Consider the following 18,618-nt stretch of genomic DNA (forward strand, 5'->3'; position numbering starts at 1 on the left):
CATTCATATTTTGTAGAAGTATTATTCAATAAATATATTTATAAAGGATTTTTGAATTGTAGCTATTTTTAGAATATTAAAAAAAAAATCTAACGTACCCCTTGACATACCTTCAAGTACCCCCAGGGGTACGCATATCCCCATTAGAGAACCACTGCTCTAGCAGGTGATTTTTCAAATGATGCTACATTAGCAGTGCAGCTACTTTTTGTAGCAACGCTTTTGCCGCATAAATGTTGAACATATTCCGGACGATGGACCCCGTGCTGTTTTTCTTGGTATTTAATTCTTCCTCCGTTTGTTACCAGATTCGCCCCTTCTCTTGCTCTACCACCCGCGCCGCTGTGTTAGCATCACAGCTAATGTTACCATGTCGCTACTTGTCTGCTCCGCGGGAGCGTGTCACGTTGCACACGAGACAGTATGTGACGCATGTAAGAAAGTGCGCTTGTTTTAAGTCTGTGAAAAGCAGAGACAAGAAAGACTGAGAAACTCATGTAGTGTAATGCCCGCAGCTAAAAGCAACTGCGTGAGGACGTATACTCGAATATCACAATATAGTCATTTTCTATATCACACAGAGACAAACCCGCGATATATCGAGTATTTAGATATATCGCCCAGCCCTACCCAGTCCATGAATCTGTCTGTTCTCGTCCCCAGTTTCGGAAGTAAGGCTACAAGCGTGTGATTCTTTTCACAGACAACCCTGGCTATCGTGTTATTTTAAAGACAAAAACAGTCAACCTGTTAGGGAGTCACAGCTGAATGTTATTGATTAAAGGGGCTGTATGATGTAGCTGAACCGGCCACTTATCAAACCGGATATCCAGTTGCATCGGTTTAACGTTAACAAATAGAGATGTCCTATAATATCGGACTGCCGATATTATCGGCCGATAAATGCTTTAAAATGTAATATCGGAAATTATCGGTATCGGTTTCAAAAAGTAAAATTTATGACTTTTTAAAACGCCGCTGTAGGGAGAAGTACAACGCGCCAATAAACCTTAAAGACACTGCCTTTGCGTGCCAGCCCAATCACGTAATACTTAAGGGGTTTTCACACACACAAGTGAATGCAAGGCATTCTTGGTCAACAACCATACAGGTCACACTGAGGGTGGCCGTATAAACAACTTTAACACTGTTATAAATATGCACCACACTGTGAACCCACACCATACGTACAAGAATGACAAACAGATTTCGGCAGAACATCCGCACCGCAACACAACATAAACACAACAGAACAAATACCCGGAACCCTTTGCAGCACTAACTCTTCCGGGACGCTACAATATACACCCCCCTCTACCCCGCCTCCAACCCCACCCACCTCAGCCTCATCATGCTCTCCCAGGGAAAGCACGTCCCAAATTCCTAGCTGCTGTTTTGAGGCTTCAACGATAAATAGGGCAGTGCCATGTTGGCATTTTTTCCATAACTTGAGTTGATTGATTTTGAAACACTTTGTTACATTGTTTAATGCATCCAGCGGGTCATCACAACAAAATTAGGCATAATGATGTGTTAATTCCACAACTGTATATATCGGTATCGGTTGGTATCGGAATCGGTAAATAAGAGTTGTACAATATCGGATATTTGCAAGAAAGCCATTATCGGACATCTCTATTAACAACCATAGTTACCGCGCAGATCTTCCCATCTAATGGTGATAATGATGTCAGTCATCCGTAAACAATAAACCACATCAGTATGTCTGGGAGCTTCGTCTGCCGGGCCTCCAGTGTGATTACTGGCTATAATTACACAGCCTGTGTGCGCGTGGCTATTATATATTTTATGATAATGATCATACTAATGACATGCTAATGTTGCCATCTCTTCTGTCATTACGAAGTCATTGTAAGACAGGAAAACACTAACATGATGCATGTTTTACTGATTTCGCTACCAGGTTGTATTGTTTACCGTTTTTTCAACTAAAAAGTAACAGACGGTCCTTGTACACTTCCATTTGGTAATTATTGCCAATTAAGATGAATGGTACCCTAATTATGTTTCATAAGGAACTTAAGTGCTCCCCCCCAACATTCATGTTTGCATCGCTTGATCGCACCCTTCCTTTGCACACGGCAAAAATTAGATGAACGATGTGGTTATTTTCTGCATCCATTTATTACAAAGCTCACTAGTGGCGAGTGTTTATCGTATTATTTTTGAGCAAATGTGTGTGTTTCTCTAAAGACTATTTCTGTTATCATCCAGGAGCCTAACAGTGGGCCCCCCACACTGGTCACCCTTAAAGTGGACCCCAATGGATTCTTCCTGTACTGGACCAGAGCACCCAACTTGGTGAGGCACAAACACACACAATCAATGACCACTTTAGGGTTTTGTGGATATGTTGCACTTTGCAGCTTTAATTCATTTGTCAATGCTGTGGCCTTTGTTTCCTCCCTTTTGTGCTCCCCTCATCCTTTTTAGTCCCCCATGGCGTTCCGCCTTTTCTGCCTACCAATGGTTAATGCCATTACTGCAACTATATTAGATTGTATGTTGAGGACATTGAGTGGCCATAAATAAGCAAGAGGCAACAGGCAGTGAGATAGCAGGATGTGGGTTGGGGGAGCGGGTAGCGTAGTCAGGGATATCGAATTCTCACTCATCGTCCAGAACTACAGTATTGCCTATGCCTCTATTGGCTTTGTTTATGAGTATAGGTGACATTTCAAATACTGCTTTTTCTCCACACTCCAACACGCCTTAAACCTCCAGTCATGTTTGGCTGCCTAATTATTCAAAGGCATGTGAAGAATGATGTTGCTGGTCAGTATTGTGACTGTTGATAGTCTAGTAGTTGCATGCAACAGCTTTGACTTTACCTCAGCACATGTTTGTGCACGCACGCGTGTGTGTGTTGTCATAATAGGCCATCCATCGCCGCAGGTGCAGCCATGACACTATTTAGCAAAGAGTCAGAGATTAATTTCAATCCATCTCTTCTCATGCTGGCCTTCTGTGTAGGATTACAAAGATGGAAGCAAAGGTGTGACGTATCGGGCCATTCAAATGTCTCCTGTCCTTAGAATCAGTCCAAACTTCCCTGTGCTTTCCTGGAAATGACAGCCATGCTGCAATGTTTGAATACAAATACAAATTGTCATCACAAATGCCACAACAGCCTCTCGTGTATTAAATAAGGGTTGTCCAAGGTGCAGCTCACTCAAAGCTTTACCATGGGGGTTTTTGGGTTTATGTACAAAAAGTATCAAAACCCTCGTATCCTTTAATTTGTCTTTGTTTAGGCCTCGGTGAAAGCCGTTTGGACACCCCTGCATTAAAGCATTCCAGCTCCCATGCTTTTTTGCCAGCAAGGTTAAATTCTGGCTCAAAACTCTAGCACTGTTATTTCAACCGCATTCAAGCTTAAAACGAGTGTTTGAGGGCAGAGCGGAAAAGCAGGAAAGAGGACACAGCAACACAGATATCCAGCTATTAATAATGAGAACAGTCTTTCACAGATGACTTGCAAGGGTATTCTGGATGGGAACCCAATTCTCAGAATAGCGGGACCCATAATATTTGATCTCCTGTGTGCCCTTTTTAATGTTGCCACTCTGCTTTACTTATGACTTCAGATGTCAGATGATACAGGTTTTTTACTTACCAAAAACCCACCAGTCATTTCCTCTGTATTATTAACAGGTAACTGTTTGGGGTGTGGGAGGAAGTAATTTGCGTTGAATAGATTTTCTCGTGACGCGACTGTCTGGCATGGGGTTTGGCAGACGCCTTTTTTTAGTTCAGAGCGTTCCATGTAAACCTTTCAAGTTTTTCTAAAGGATTATTTTAACTATTACCATGGGAGGATTTGATTATGAATGTTCCCTTGTCCATCCGTCATACACATAATTTAAATTTGCAGTCTGGATTCTGTTTTATTTTATGACTTCTCAGTCCTTTATTCCTCCATCTTTTCGTACCTCGTTTTCCTCAACCTTTTCCCTTGTCTGTCTTTGCCTGTGGTGATAAGACGTTGCCGACACAAGCGCACAGTGGCTTGGCAATGAAAAGGAGAGAGGCACACCCTACTTGCACCAGCAAGGTTGTTTTCTTTCATTTTCACTCACTGGTAATCCCTTCTTCTTCTCTCTGCCTTCCTTCAGCCTTTTAAACGTCTTAAAGTCCGAACCTTAACCTTTTCACTGCAACTTTAGTCTTAATGTGGATTTATATGCAATGCTCTCCACTGGCTTGTCGCAGGCCTTAAATTTTGTCAAAATATTTAAAAGTAGCGACAGCTGGACTCACTTACACCACATACAGGATGGAGCTCAGCGTTGGCGTCACATTGGTTGACACTTTTTTGAATGTATCACCTTGGAGAGATTTCCTGGCTTTTTGCTAACGTATGCAGTTTGCTCCAAAGCTAGGGGAGAGGTAAAGTAGGCCGTCCAAGCAATCGGATATTGTATAACTGCTGCTTGTTTGAGGCCAAAACGTGTTAAGTAAAGTAGATTCCAGCGGTTGATAGTTACTTGTGATACAATAACATACAGACAACCTCCCGCTAATGTGTGTGCGTCACTTTTGTCCTGCATGTGCACAAATACCCTTCATCATAATGGCAACTTACCTTAGAGTTTTTAAAGGTTTTTTCAAGTCTTTGGCTGCCGTTTTTGATGATTCACTGAGGTCCATGACAGCTGGAAGTTGTCTCTCACTTGCACACACACACATAAGTACACGAGAAAGAGGTCCTCCATGAACTGCAAGATGACATTTCCTCCCTCTTTGTCATAAATCTTTCTTTGCTCTTTCTATTAAAATCTTAATTTCTCTATAGTCTTCCGTACCCATACCCCCCCACCCCCCGCCCCCGCCCCCCAATACTGTAGTTGCTCTATCAACAACCCCCATCCCCCTCGACACACACACACACTTTCTTCTTTCTTTCAACAACTCTCCCATAATCTCGCTCATTTTATCTGTGGCCGTGGGAAAGTGAGCAGGAAGTTGCACAGACTCGGTCCACAATGTTTTTTTTTTTAATATACCCAATACTCCCCTCTTGTTCCCAGAGTCTTCACTTTGGGTTTTGCTCCTTCTTACAAGCTTCAATTGACATGCCATTAGCAACGAGGGATGGCCGCTATTTGCGAATCGAATTGAATTTTGACACATTAAAGGCCTACTGAAATGAGATGTTCTTATTTAAACGGGGACAGCAGGTCCATTCTGTGTGTCATACTTGATCATTTTGCGGTATTGCCATTATTTTGCTGAAAGGATTTTGGTCGCTAATAAAAAAGCCTTGCCTGTACCGGAAGTAGCTGACGATGTGCACGTGACGTCACCGGTGTGAGGGCTCCTCACATCCTCACATTGTGAGGCCACCAGCAGTAAGAGCAATTCGGACCGAGAAAGCGACGATTCCCCCATTAATTTGCGCGAGGATGAAAGATTTGTGGATGAGGAAAGTTAGAGTGAAGCACTAAAAAAAAAAAAGAAAAGGCGATGGCTCCAGGTGGCGGCAGTGGGAGCGTTTCAGATGTAGTTGGACACATTTACTAAGATAATTCTGGAAAATCCCCTATCTGCTTATTGCGTTAATAGTATTTTAGTGAGATTATAAAGTCATACCTGAAAGTCGGATTGCTGCGGTGAACGCCAGTATCTCTGAGAGAAGTCGAGGAGCCAAGATCACAGCTGCCTTTTTGAGCTGCAGGATGAGGTCGCGTAATCCACTCAAGTCTCCGGTAAGAGCCGACTCAATATCACAATTTTTCCATCCAAAAACTTGCTGGTTGACGTAGAGAAACATGTTCGCTTGACCGCTCTGTGTTAAAGCTTCACAACAACAAAGAAAGACCGGCTGTGTTTCGGTTGCTAAAGGCAGCTGCAATCCACCGCTTTCCACCAACAGCATTCTTATTTGACGTCTCCATTAATAATTGAACAAATTGCAAAAGATTCAGCAACAAAGATGTCCAAAATACTGTGTAATTGCGCAATGAAAAGAGACAACTTTTAGCCGGAAGTGGTGCTGGGCTAAAATGTCCCCTCCAACCAATAACGTCATAAACACGCGTCATCATTCCGCGACGTTTTCAACAGGAAACTCTGCGGGAAATTTAAAATTGTAATTTAGTAATTTTTCCGGGAGACTCCCGGGATTCACCGTCTCTCCCGAAAACCTCCCGGAAGAAATTTTCTGCCCTTCGCCTTCAGAATCAACAATGCAGCCTTCTATGCACTGTAAGTGAACGGGAACATACAGTTGATAGACAGTTGCCAAGCAGATCACAAGCTGTTGTCAGTAAGGCCTTCTAGATGGCCTCACGTTGAACGTGACATTTAGATAGATAGTACTTTATTGATTGCTTTAGGAGAGTTCCCTCAGGAAAATACAAAATCTACATGTCCTGTGATTGGACACTCACCGGCCCCGTTAGCGGATGAATTTGAGAACACATGGAGTTGACAGACAGTTGCGATAGCCAATCAGATCACAAGTGCTTGCCAGTAGTCTATCTACGTAGTCTGATGTTAACAAGACTGTGATTGGATACTCACTTGTCAGTCCAAAGTGAGTATCCAATCACAAGTTGCCCCTTAGCAGGAAGTGTTGACCCACAAAGAAGGAGAACAAAACGTTTATTAGGTGGCCGTTATATATATTTGCATGGCCAATTTCAAGAGCAAAACTACATCTTGTGAGACAATGTCGGCGATGAAATGAGGAAATGCCCACCATTTCCACTCGAATCAACCGACTGCAAGCGGTACTCCTGGCTTATACGCCGTCGATTGGGTGCTACAAATTATGAGTTAAAAAATGTTATTTCTTTATTTTTTCCCCGTTTAATATGTCTTTTGCCATTTAAATTTTAACAGTACCACATAAAATGTTTTAATTTCTAATGCGGGTTTATTGATTTTTAAATGTGTCAGAAAATAACCGGTTTTGTACACTGTTGTTCAATGCGCAGTAGTGCGTGAATGCATTTCTGTATAGCAGGGGTCGGGAACCTTTTTGGCTAAGAGAGCCATGCAAGCCAGATATTTTAAAATGTATTTCCGTGAAAGTTATATCAGATTTTTTAACACTGAATACAACTAAATGCGTGCATTTTTTAAGTAAAACCAACATTTTTAAAGTATAACAAGTCTCCAATTCTTTTTAATAACATTGTTACTTCTTGAACATGTGTGGTAGAAAACAGATGGATGGATTAAAATGCATGAGAATGTTTTCTATTTTTAACATCGTGATTACCAGAGGAATTATCCATTACTTATCGTTTTAAGCAATGTCAGCTAAAATTTATCTGAGAGCCAGATGCAGTCATCAAAAGAGCCACATCTGGCTCGAGAGCCATAGGTTCCCTACCCCTGCTGTATAGTATTTCTCCAGCAAGTATGGTATTTTGAAAGGTAATCTTTGAAGTCGGACATCACTGAAGGCCTAGGTGGGAAATGCACGGCCCACCACTGAATTAACCTTATATGACAACTTAATAAATTATTTGTTTTTATAAAGGCTGTCAAAATTAACGCATTAACTCATGTGAGTATACACAAAAAGTGTACGCATTAATAATGACACACTTCAAATAATCATGCAATTCATTTTTGACCGTACAAGTTCTTTACTTTGACTACTATGCGGTCAGTGATCAGATCAATGCTTATGTCTAGAGATGTCCGATAACATCGGACACCCAAAATTATCGGCCGATAAATGCTTTAAATGTAATATCCGAAATTATCAGTATCTGTTCCAAAATTATCGGTATCGGTTTGAAAAATTTAAAATGTATGACTTTTTACAACGCCGCTGTGTACACGGACGTAGAGAGAAGTATAGTGTGCCAATAAACCTTAAAGGCACTGCCTTTGCGTGCCGGCTGTCTACGGCTTTACACACACAAGTGAATGCAATGCATACTTGGTCAACAGCCATGCAGGTCACACTGAGGATGGCAGTATAAACAACTTTAACACTGTTACAAATATGCACCACACTGTGAACCCACACCAAACAAGAATGACAAACACATTTCGGGAGAACATCTGCACCTTAACACTACATAAACACAACAGAACAAATACCCAGAACCCCTTGCAGCACTAACTCTTCTGGGACGCTACATTATACACCCCCCACTACCCCTGCCCGCCCCAACCCTGCCCACATCAACCTCCTCATGCTCCCGAATTCCAAGCTGCTGTTTTGAAGCATGTTAAAAAAATAATGCACTTTGTGACTTCAATAATAAATATGGCAGTGCCGTGTTGGCATTTTTTTCCATAACTTAGGTTGATGGATTTTGGAAAACCTTGTTATATTGTTTAATGCATCCAGCGGGGCATCACAACAAAATTAGGCATAATAATGTGTTAATGCCACGACTGTATATATCAGTATCGGTTGATATTGGTATCGGTAATTAAGAGTTGGACAATATCGGAATATCAGATATCGACAAAAAAGCCATTATCAGACATCTCCACTTATGTCAGTACAAAAATAAATAAGGAGACTTTGGATAAAACTGTTGCCAAGTTTTGTGCATATAAAGGTCATGCATTTGAGTAAAAATATTTAAAAACGTTCCAGGGTGACATTCTGACAATAAAATTGCACTTGTGTACAAATATCAGGGTCTTTTCTTCAGCAAATTTTAATTATGCAAGCTAGTAAACACCTGTGATTAATCACGATTCGTCCAAATTTTGCGGTGTGATTAATCTGATTAAAAAATTTATTAGTTTTACAGCCCTGGTTTTTATGCTAGATCTGAGTCACTTTAATTGCCCTGTAGATACTGTTTACAATCGGCAATAAAGCTTATGAAAACCTATATTCCCAAATTATATTAGTTGACAATGTGTCATGACCGATATTTTCAGACCTTGACGCAGACATGAGAGTGGCGAATGTTGTACAAAACAATTTATTAATTGTTTTGTACTATTATTTATTGAGATGAGAAGGCTTGATGAGAAGATTAGGAGGCTGCAGGCAGCAGCAAACGTTGTCGGTACACAATAGCAGGGCAGAAAGTAAGGGCTATCCGGAATGGGAATTGATAAGATTTTTCCGGGTCCAATTCCACTTTAGATTCTCTTAAACCAGGGGTCGGCAACCCAAAATGTTTAAAGAGCCATATTGGACCAAAAATACAAAAACAAATCCGGCTGGAGCTGCAAAAATTTGAAAGCCATATTATATACACTCCTCTCTGCGCTGCCACCTTACAGTGGTAGAGGAGTTTGCGTGTCCCAATGATCCTAGGAGCTATGTTGTCCGGGGGTTTTCATGCCTGGTAGGGTCTCCCAAGACAAACAGGTCCTAGGTGAGGGATCAGACAAAGAGCAGCTCGAAGACTTCTATGGAATTACAACATAATGGACTCAGATTTCCCTCGCCCGGACTCAAGTCACCGGGGCCCCGCTCTGGAGCCAGGCCCGGAGTTGGGGCACGATGGCGAGCGCCTGGTGGCCCAAAGCAGGACAGAATCCTCAGGTCCGTGTTACTGACTTGATCAGTAGTAAGTTGTTTGGTTGGTTACAAGAAGAACAGCCTTGCTTTGCAGAGAAGATCATTGCAATCAGCTGTGACCTGATTGCAAAGGGGGCGGTTTGTGGTCCACCGGAGCTCGGCGATGCCTGGTCCGCCTCAGCCCCGACTCAAGCCAACATGATATACCGAGATGTGAAGGTATATCTTCAGATGAAGAAATGTTGAAGGCTGGTTTGGCCGAACGGTTAGGGACGCCTGGCCTGATGCTGCTGGACTCCTTGTCTGTCCATGATGGACTCATTGTCCATCAATGAGTTAACTTGTGATTAATCATAAAAAAATAATTGCATTCGTCAAATCCAGTAAGTCGGTCTTTCCAGGTTAACTTCTCAATGGTCGACTGATTCTTCTTCTTCTTCTTCTTCTTCTTCTTCTGCTTGCACTGTCTCTTTTGGTTCCGGCTGGATATAGTTCCGGCTGGATATAGTCTGACTCACCTCGACGCACAGCAAGGGCTCCGGAACCAGTTTTCTCGAGAAAGACTGGACTGTCTTCCACTCTGGCGTTGCCGGCAGTGAGAGGCGACGGGCTGGGGTGGCAATTCTCCTTGCCCCCCGGCTCAAAGCCTGCACGTTGGAGTTCAACCCAGTGGACGAGAGGGTAGCCTCCCTTCGCCTTTGGGTGGGGGAACGGGTTCTGACTGTTGTTTGTGCTTACGTACCAAACAACAGTTCAGAGTACTGACCCTTTCTGGGTACACTCGAGGGAGTACTGGAAAGTGTTCCCCCTTTCTAAAGATCACCACCTGGTGGTGAGTTGGCTGCGATGGTGGGGGAGGTTGCGGGACATACCTGGCAGGCCCAAGCACATCGTAAAGGGTCTGCTGGGAACGTCTGGCAGAGTCTCCTGTCAGAGAGAGTTTCAATTCCCACCTCCCGAAGAACTTTGAACATGTCACGAGGGAGGTGTGGGACATTAAGTCCGAGTGGACCATGTTCCGCACCTCTAGTGTCGAGGCGGCTGATTGGAGCTGTGGCCGCGAGGTTGTTGGTGCCTGTCGTGGCGGTAATCCCAAAACCCGTTGGTAGACACCAGCAGTGAGGGATGCCGTCAAGCTGAAGAAGGAGTCCTATCGGGTTCTTTTGGCTCATAGGACTCCGGAGGCAGTGGACTGGTACCGACGGGCCAAGCGGAAGCAAAAACTCAGACATGGGAGGAGTTCGGGGAAGCCATGGAAAACGAGTTCCGGATGGCTTCGAAGCGATTCTGGACCACCATATGCACCCTCAGGAAGGGGAAGCAGTGCACTGTCAACACCGTGAATGGTGCGGATGGTGCTCTGCTGACCTCGACTGCGAATGTTGTGGATAGGTGGAAGGAATACTTCGAAGACCTCCTCAATCCCACCAACACGTCTTCCTATGAGGAAGCCGTGCCTGGGGGATCTGTGGTGGGCTCTCCTATTTCTGGGGCTGAGGTTGCTGAGGTACTTAAAAAGCTCCTCGGCGGCAAGGCCCCGGGGGTAGATGAGATCTGCCCGTAGTTCCTTAAGGCTTTGGATGCTGTGGGGCTGTCTTGGTTGACAAGACTCTTCAGCATCGCGTGGACATCGGGGGCGGTACCTCTGGATTGGGAGACCGGGGTGGTGGTCCCTCTCTTTAAGAAGGGGGACCGGAGGGTATGTTCCAACTATCGTGGGATCACACTCCTCAGCTTTCCCTGTAAGGTTTATTCAGGTGTACTGGAGAGGAGGCTGCGCCGGATAGTCGAACCTCGGATTCAGGAGGAACAGTGTGGTTTTTGTCCTGGTCGTGGAACTGTGGACCAGCTCTATACTCTCGGCAGGGTTCTTGAGTGTGCATGGGATTTTGCCCAACCAGTCTACATGTGCTTTGTGGACTTGGAGAAGGCATTCGACCGTGTCCCTCGGGAAGTCCTGTGAGGAGTGCTCAGAGAGTATGGGATATCGGACTGTCTGATTGTGGCAGTTCGCTCCCTGTATGATCAGTGTCAGAGCTTGGTCTGCGTTGCCGGCAGTAAGTCAGACACATTTCCAGTGAGGGTTGGACTCCGCCAAGGCTGCCCTTTGTCACCGATTATGTTCATAACTTTTATGGACAGGATTTCTAGGTGCAGTCAAGGCGTTTAGGGGTTCCGGTTTGGCGGCCGCGGGATTAGGTCTCTGCTTTTTGCAGATGATGTGGTCCTGATGGCTTCATCTGGCCGGGATCTTCAGCTCTCACTGGATCGGTTCGCAGCCGAGTGTGAAGCGACAGGAATGAGAATCAGCACCTCCAAGTCAGAGTCCATGGTTCTCGCCCGGAAAAAGTTGAAGTGCCATCTCCGGGATGGGGAGGAGACCCTGCCCCACTTGGAGGAGTTCAAGTACCTAGGAGTCTTGTTCACGAGTGGGGGAAGAGTGGAACGTGAGATCGACAGGCGGATCGGTGCGGCGTCTTCAGTAATGCGGCCGTTGTACCGATCTGTTGTGGTGAAGAAGGAGCTGAGCCGGAAGGCAAAGCTCTCAATTCACCGGTCGATCTACGTTCCCATCCTCACCTATGGTCATGAGCTTTGGGTCATGACCGAAAGGATAAGATCACGGGTACAAGCGGCCGAAATGAGTTTCCTCCACCGGGTGGCGGGGCTCTCCCTTAGAGATAGGGTGAGAAGCTCTGCCATCCAAGAGGAGCTCAAAGTAAAGCCGCTTCTCTTCCACATCGAGAGGAGCCAGATGAGGTGGCTCGTGCATCTGGTCAGGATGCCACCCAAACGCCTCCCTAGGGAGGTGTTTAAGGCACGTCCAACCGGTGGTAGGCCACGGGGAAGACTCAGGACACGTTGGGAAGACTATGTCTCCCGGCTGGCCTGGGAACACCTCGGGATCCCCCGGGAAGAGCCAGACGAAGTGGCTGGGGGGAGGGAAGTCCGGGCTTCCCTGCTTAGGCTGCTGCCCCCGCGACCCGACCTCGGATAAGCGGAAGAAGATGGATGGATATTATATACAGATAGTGTGTCATGAGAAATAAATTGAATTATGAGGACTGAAAGGAAACTAAATGCGCTCAACTATAGTTACAAATGAGGCATAATGATGCAATATGTACATAGAGCTAGCCTAAATAGCATGTTATTATCGATTAGCTTGCAGTCATGCAGTGACCAAATATGTCGGATTAGCACTCCACACAAGTCAATAACATCAACAAAACTCACCTTTGTGCATTCATGCACAACGTTAAAAGTTTGTTTTACAAAATGAGACACGTCTTAGAAAGTTAAAGACTAAACAAACTACGGCGAGCTCAAGGACAGCCAAAATTAGTACGACAAAACGGCGCTTGCCAAATACTCGAATCAGTGAAGCATGATTAATATAAACAGTGTGCTTTATAACAATTAGGGACGTTGGTGTCATGTTTGTCCTCCTAAAGAAACCATATTAAAACAATAAATATGTTTTTTTTTCCCCTCATCTTTTTTTCACTTTTCATATATTTTTGAAAAAGCTCCAGAAAGCCACTAGAGTGGCGCTAAAGGGCCGCGGGTTGCCAATCCCCGTCCTAAACGATTTGGTTCTTCATCGATTCTTTTTTGGGGGAAAAAAAAGTAAGAAAAAGGTGGATTAGCATAACATTTCTTTAGTTTGGAAGTAACATGACTTTACAAAGTTAACAGTGAGTTTTTAAGAGGTCCATAGCCAAATAAATATATATATATTTAAACAAATATACAAAATAAATATTTCTCCATATATTTCAACAAAAAAAAAAAAGTGAAACTTACCCAAGAATGTAAAATTTACTCTAACTGTCTCTGTTTGGAGGATTGTACTTAGGGTTGAGAATATTTGGTGGGAGGAAAAATTGTTGCTATGGTGCTTGAAAACTGATGTGTTTGACATTGGAAATAAAGCCTGCATCTGCAAAGAAAAACAGCGCCATCATTACCAAGAAGCAAGTCCGCGAACTCGATGTGATTGCCGACTGACAGAGTTAACTAACCTTTAAAGGCCTTAGTGGCCACGTGTGGACAGCACCTTTTTAGTTCTTATTTCCAAAATTGTGTACACTACTGAATTGGGGTCTTATGCCGACATATGGACACTTCTACTGGTATCTGGTGGTTTCAGAAGAGTATAACATACAATGGAATTTGGAAAAAAAGTGTAAAAAAAAAATGTGCATGTCACTACACATGAAGTACACGTTTGTGTACTTATGGACTAAGTACATCATATTAAAGGATGATTTTTAGTTTTTATTCTAAATTGGGTCCAATAAGCCCAAATAGAAAACAGAAATAAAAAAAAAAAGCATTTTAACAAACAGCTTGGGCTGTAAGAGGCTAAAGGGGCAGTACGTGCCTCACTACGGTTCAGGTCTGAAGATACTACCCGATGATAAAAAGGTAACAACGGGAACAACTCAGTGAAAATCTGGTTGGAAGAAAACATGCAACTTTTCTCTGACTGCAGTTGAACGTTCACCTACCGAAAATCAGAAGCACCTTACTGTGGCAAATGCGTGCAAGCGTTTGACCACTAAATTTAGTCACTACTCTGTAACATTTGTAGTCAGAATCTTGTCTCTTGTAATGCTCATCGAAATAAGAACGCATTCATTTAAATGTAACAGGTAATGGCAGCAAGGACATGATAGGCGGTATTAGTCAGTCCCTGTTGTTACTGCTGCTGGGATGAGATCGTAGCGGTCCAAAAATCCAACATCAATTTACAGTTATTGCATGTTTTGAGTTCAATATTTGCTTGTGTTTCCTCCTTATGTCCAAATAGCAATCTTGCAATTGTTGCAAGTCACGCTATTGCAATCTTTTTTTGTAAAAAAAATAGCTAAACTTTGGAGTGTTTGTGCCGCCTGGATGCCATGTCTCTTACTGTCTGACGTCTCTATGCATGTTTGTAACACTACGCACATTGCATAGTGATGTCATTCCTGCCCACAAGGTACCATTGAATCGTTTAAAAAAAAATAAAAAAATAAAAAAGGCAAGCGACTGCAAGAATTGATAAATTAGGATAAATCATATACAGAAATACTTTATCAATCCGTGAGGGAAAATTAAGATTTTCAGCACAATAGCATTCAAGATCAAACAAACATTACAGGGAGACAGAACAGGATCACTGACGGGTCTACCAACTCCCGGTGCCCCTTACAAAAAAGGTGAGAAACAGGTAAACGCTTGGGAGAGAGTGTGGGGGGTTGAGAAAAAAAAAATCCAGTTAAAGCCTGGGCCCTGGAGAGGGGGTCTAGACTGAGGCCAAGAAAACAAAAAATATTATAGCCATAAACACAAACGTGTGTAAGAGGGAATTATCAAAGAACAAAAAGGACATGAAGGACATTAAAAGAGCAGAGCTGATGCAACCAGACATTTCTACAAACCCCGTTTCCATATAAGTTGGGAAATTCTGTTAGATGTAAATATAAACGGAATTCAATGATTTGCAAATCCCTTTCAACCCATATTCAGTTTAATATGTTACAAGGACAACATAGTTGATGTTTAAACTGATAAACAATTGTTTTTTTGCAAATAATCATTAACTTTAGAATTTGATGCCAGCAACACGTTACAAAAAAGTTGGAAAAGGTGGCAATAAAAACTGATTAAGTTGAGGAATGCTCAACAAAAACTTATTTGGAACATCCCAGAGGTGTGCAGGCTAATTGGGGACAGGCGGGTGCCATGATTGGGTATAAAAGCAGCTTCCATGAAATGTTAAGTAATTCACAAACAAAAATGGGGCGAGGGTCACCACTTTGTAAGCAAATTGTCAAACAGTTTTAGAACAACATTTCTCAATGAGCTATTGCAAGGAATTTAGGGATTTTACCATCTGCGGTCTGTAAAATATTCAAAAGGTTCAGAGAATCTGGAGAAATCACTGCACGAAAGCGATGATATTACGGGCCTTTGATCCCTCAGGCGGTAGTGCATCCAAAACCGACATCAGTGTGTAAAGGATATCACCACATGGGCTCAGGAACACTTCATGAAGCCGCTGTCAGTAACTACAGTTGGTCGCTACATCTGTAAGTGCAAGTTAAAACTGTACTATGCAAATCGAAAGCCATTTATCAACAACACTTAGGAATGCCGCCGGCTTCTCTGGGCCCGAGCTCATTTAAAATGGACTGATGCAAAGTGGAAAAATGTTCTGTGGTCTGACGAGTCCATATTTCAAATTATATTTGGAAACTGTGGACGTTGTGTCCTCTGGAACAAAGAGGAAAATAACCATCTGGATTGTTATAGGCGCAAAGTTCAAAAGCCAGCATCTGTGATGGTATGGGGGTGTATTAGTGCCCAAGGCATGGGTAACTTACACATCTGTGAAGGCACCATAAATGCTGAATGGTCCATACATGTTTTGGAGCAACACATGTTGTCATCCAAGCAACGTTATCATGAACACCCCTGCTAATTTCTGCAAAACAATGCCAAGCCACGTGTTACAACAGCGTGGCTTCATAGTAAAAGAGTGCGGGTACTTTCCTGGCCCGCCTGCAGTCCAGACATGTCTCCCATCAAAAATGTGTGGTGCATTATGAAGCGTAAAATACAAGAGTGCAGACCCCAAACTGTTGAACGACTGAAGCTCTACATAAAACGAGAATGGGAAAGAATTCTACTTTCAAAGCTTCAACAATTAGTTTCCTCAGTTCCCAAACGTTTATTCAGTTTTGTTAAAAGAAAAGGTGATGAAAACAATGGTGAACATGCCCTTTCCCAACTACTTTAGCACGTATTGCAGCCATGAAATTGAAAGTTAATTATTATTTGCAAAAAAAACAAAACATTTGAACATCAAATATCTTGCCTTTGTAGTGCATTCAACGGAATATGGGTTGAAAAGGATTTGCAAATCATTGTATTCTGTTTATATTTACATCTAACTCAATTTCCCAACTCAAATGGAAACGGGGTTTGTACTTACAGCTACAAAAGTAAAATAAAAATAAAAATAAAAATTAGTAATCAAAAAAACAGTCCAGTCCAGTCTGAATGGATGAGCGAGGATGCGCCTAAGGAGACCGAGGTGTCTGAAACCTGCTCATTCAGCCAAGACACTGTGAAGCTTGTCCGTCTTAACGCGTAGCCCTTGCTCCGCACCCCTGTCTCTTCAAAAAAGGGCCCACAGTTAAAAAATACTGCAAATCACATTGCGACTTATCGCTTTGGCATTGTAGAACACGAGTATCCCACATTGTTACAAGATTTATGGGTCAGAAAAAAAGAAAATCCTATTTTGGCAGATTGTAACTCAAAAACAACATACGTAAACCTGCTACGTAAAATGCTGCTGTTCTGCTACTAAGCAGTATGGGGTTAGTGGTGGGGAAGGCAGTACAAGAAGTTGCATTTAGAATTTCTCATTGAAGTTGGCGTAATATTACACTGCTGTAATTTACAGTGACTCAAATCTTGTAATACGTATTGCATTGTGAACTGTCTTGGTGGAAAAGAGGTATTACAATAATAAATAAATTGGGTCCATGACCCAATGAATTAGGGCTGGCCGATATATCGATATACGCCATATATTGCGGGTTTGTCTCTGTGCGATATAGAAAATGACTATATCGTAATTATCGAGTAGACGTTCTCACGCAGTTGTTTTTAGCTGCGGGCATTACACTACAGGCTCTCCTCGCTCTTTCCTTTGTCTCCTTCTCACAGACAAGCAGGCGCACATTCTTACATACGTCATATACTTATACGCCCTCGCCCAGCAGAGAGGAAACGTTAGCTGTGATGCTAGCGGGTTGTTGCGAGAGAAAGAAGGTGCGAATCTCGTAACAAATAAATGAAGAATTAATTCCCATCGTCTGGCGGTGGTTCAGCTTCAAGTAGCATCATTTGAAAAGTCACCTGCTAATAACTTTAATAAATACAGTTTTGGTAAATTGACTTAGTTGTGATTTCTCTCTCTGCATGAAAGTTTAAAAGTAATATTTATTAGTGCAGTATGAACAAGAATGTTTTAATGTAGACACATAGAATCACCAAACTGCTGTGATTGTATGTATCCAGTGTTCATTCAAGGCTAAGGCAAAATAGTGAGAAATATATCGTATATCGCGAAATGGCCTAAAAATATTGCAGTATTAAAGAAAAAAAAAAGGCAATATCGCCCAGCCCTACAATGAATGGCCATGTTTGTACAATTCTAGTAACAATATAAGAAAGCGTGTGTTTAACATGAGCCAGCTGGATCGTTTGTTGAAATGTATAATTAGCTATCTAAAAGAGATTACCCAAGTCGAACACACTTTTGGTGGAGGTACTTTCTACACACACACGCACGCACGCACGCACGCACACACACACGCACACACACAGTGTGAGTGTTTGTGCAGGGGGAAGTCGAGTGTCATTCGATAATGTGACAGCTTCCTCCCGTCTTTTGCTTGGCCACTTGCACTATTTTCTGTTGACATTATCTGTTGGCGCACATGTGCACTCACGCTCAATTCCAACAAAGAATTGAGGAAGTGATATGCATCAAATCCATGGCATACGTAGTTACTGAAAGTATCTGCAGGCTCAAACCTAACTGGAGTGACAAGAGCAACATTGTGCTACTCGAGCATTTTGAGCTTAGCCTATCATTGTTCCATTTTAAAGATACAGTGGTACTTATATCTGCGAGCTCAATTGATTCCACCACCGATCTTGTAATTCCAAACACTTCAGCGTTTTCCGCAGAGCTTTGTCGTTAAGGCGGCCCCCTTAACAACAAAGAACCATCGCCTAAACTAAAGTCTTAGTCCCGTAAATTAAGCATGATGAGTTGACCATATGTCAGCATGTGGCTCACTTTTAACTCTTTTTCAAACGCTTATTGCAAACACTTATTTACAGTAAGTCATTAATTTGACTTAGTCATTATTTTGTCTTAGTATGTCAATATTTACTTAGTCAAAACAATGATATACTGAGTATCTCAGGTAACTCGGACTGTTTTGTGTTTTGTTTTTAATTTCCAGAAAAAATATCGAGATATGTATTGTATATTGCCACTCAGCATACGGAGCGGAAAACACAACCAAAAATTGTAGGCTTCTTCACGCGACGAAACCCGCCTACTT

At 42.7% G+C, this 18,618-nt stretch overlaps 1 protein-coding gene across 2 annotated transcripts in view; it reads left to right on the forward strand.

Moving 5' to 3' along the window:
* plcb3 (phospholipase C, beta 3 (phosphatidylinositol-specific)) overlaps nt 1–18,618 on the forward strand; it is a 141,566-nt gene that overhangs the window by 56,799 nt on the left and 66,149 nt on the right. For both annotated transcript variants that reach the window (XM_061913741.1, XM_061913740.1), the window contains exon 2: nt 2,236–2,322. In XM_061913741.1, coding sequence (XP_061769725.1) covers nt 2,236–2,322 — 87 coding nt within the window. The remainder of the gene's footprint in view (nt 1–2,235; nt 2,323–18,618) is intronic.

The sequence above is a fragment of the Nerophis ophidion genome, linkage group LG10 (genome assembly GCF_033978795.1).
Source record: "Nerophis ophidion isolate RoL-2023_Sa linkage group LG10, RoL_Noph_v1.0, whole genome shotgun sequence".
In the NCBI taxonomy this organism is placed as follows: domain Eukaryota; kingdom Metazoa; phylum Chordata; class Actinopteri; order Syngnathiformes; family Syngnathidae; genus Nerophis; species Nerophis ophidion.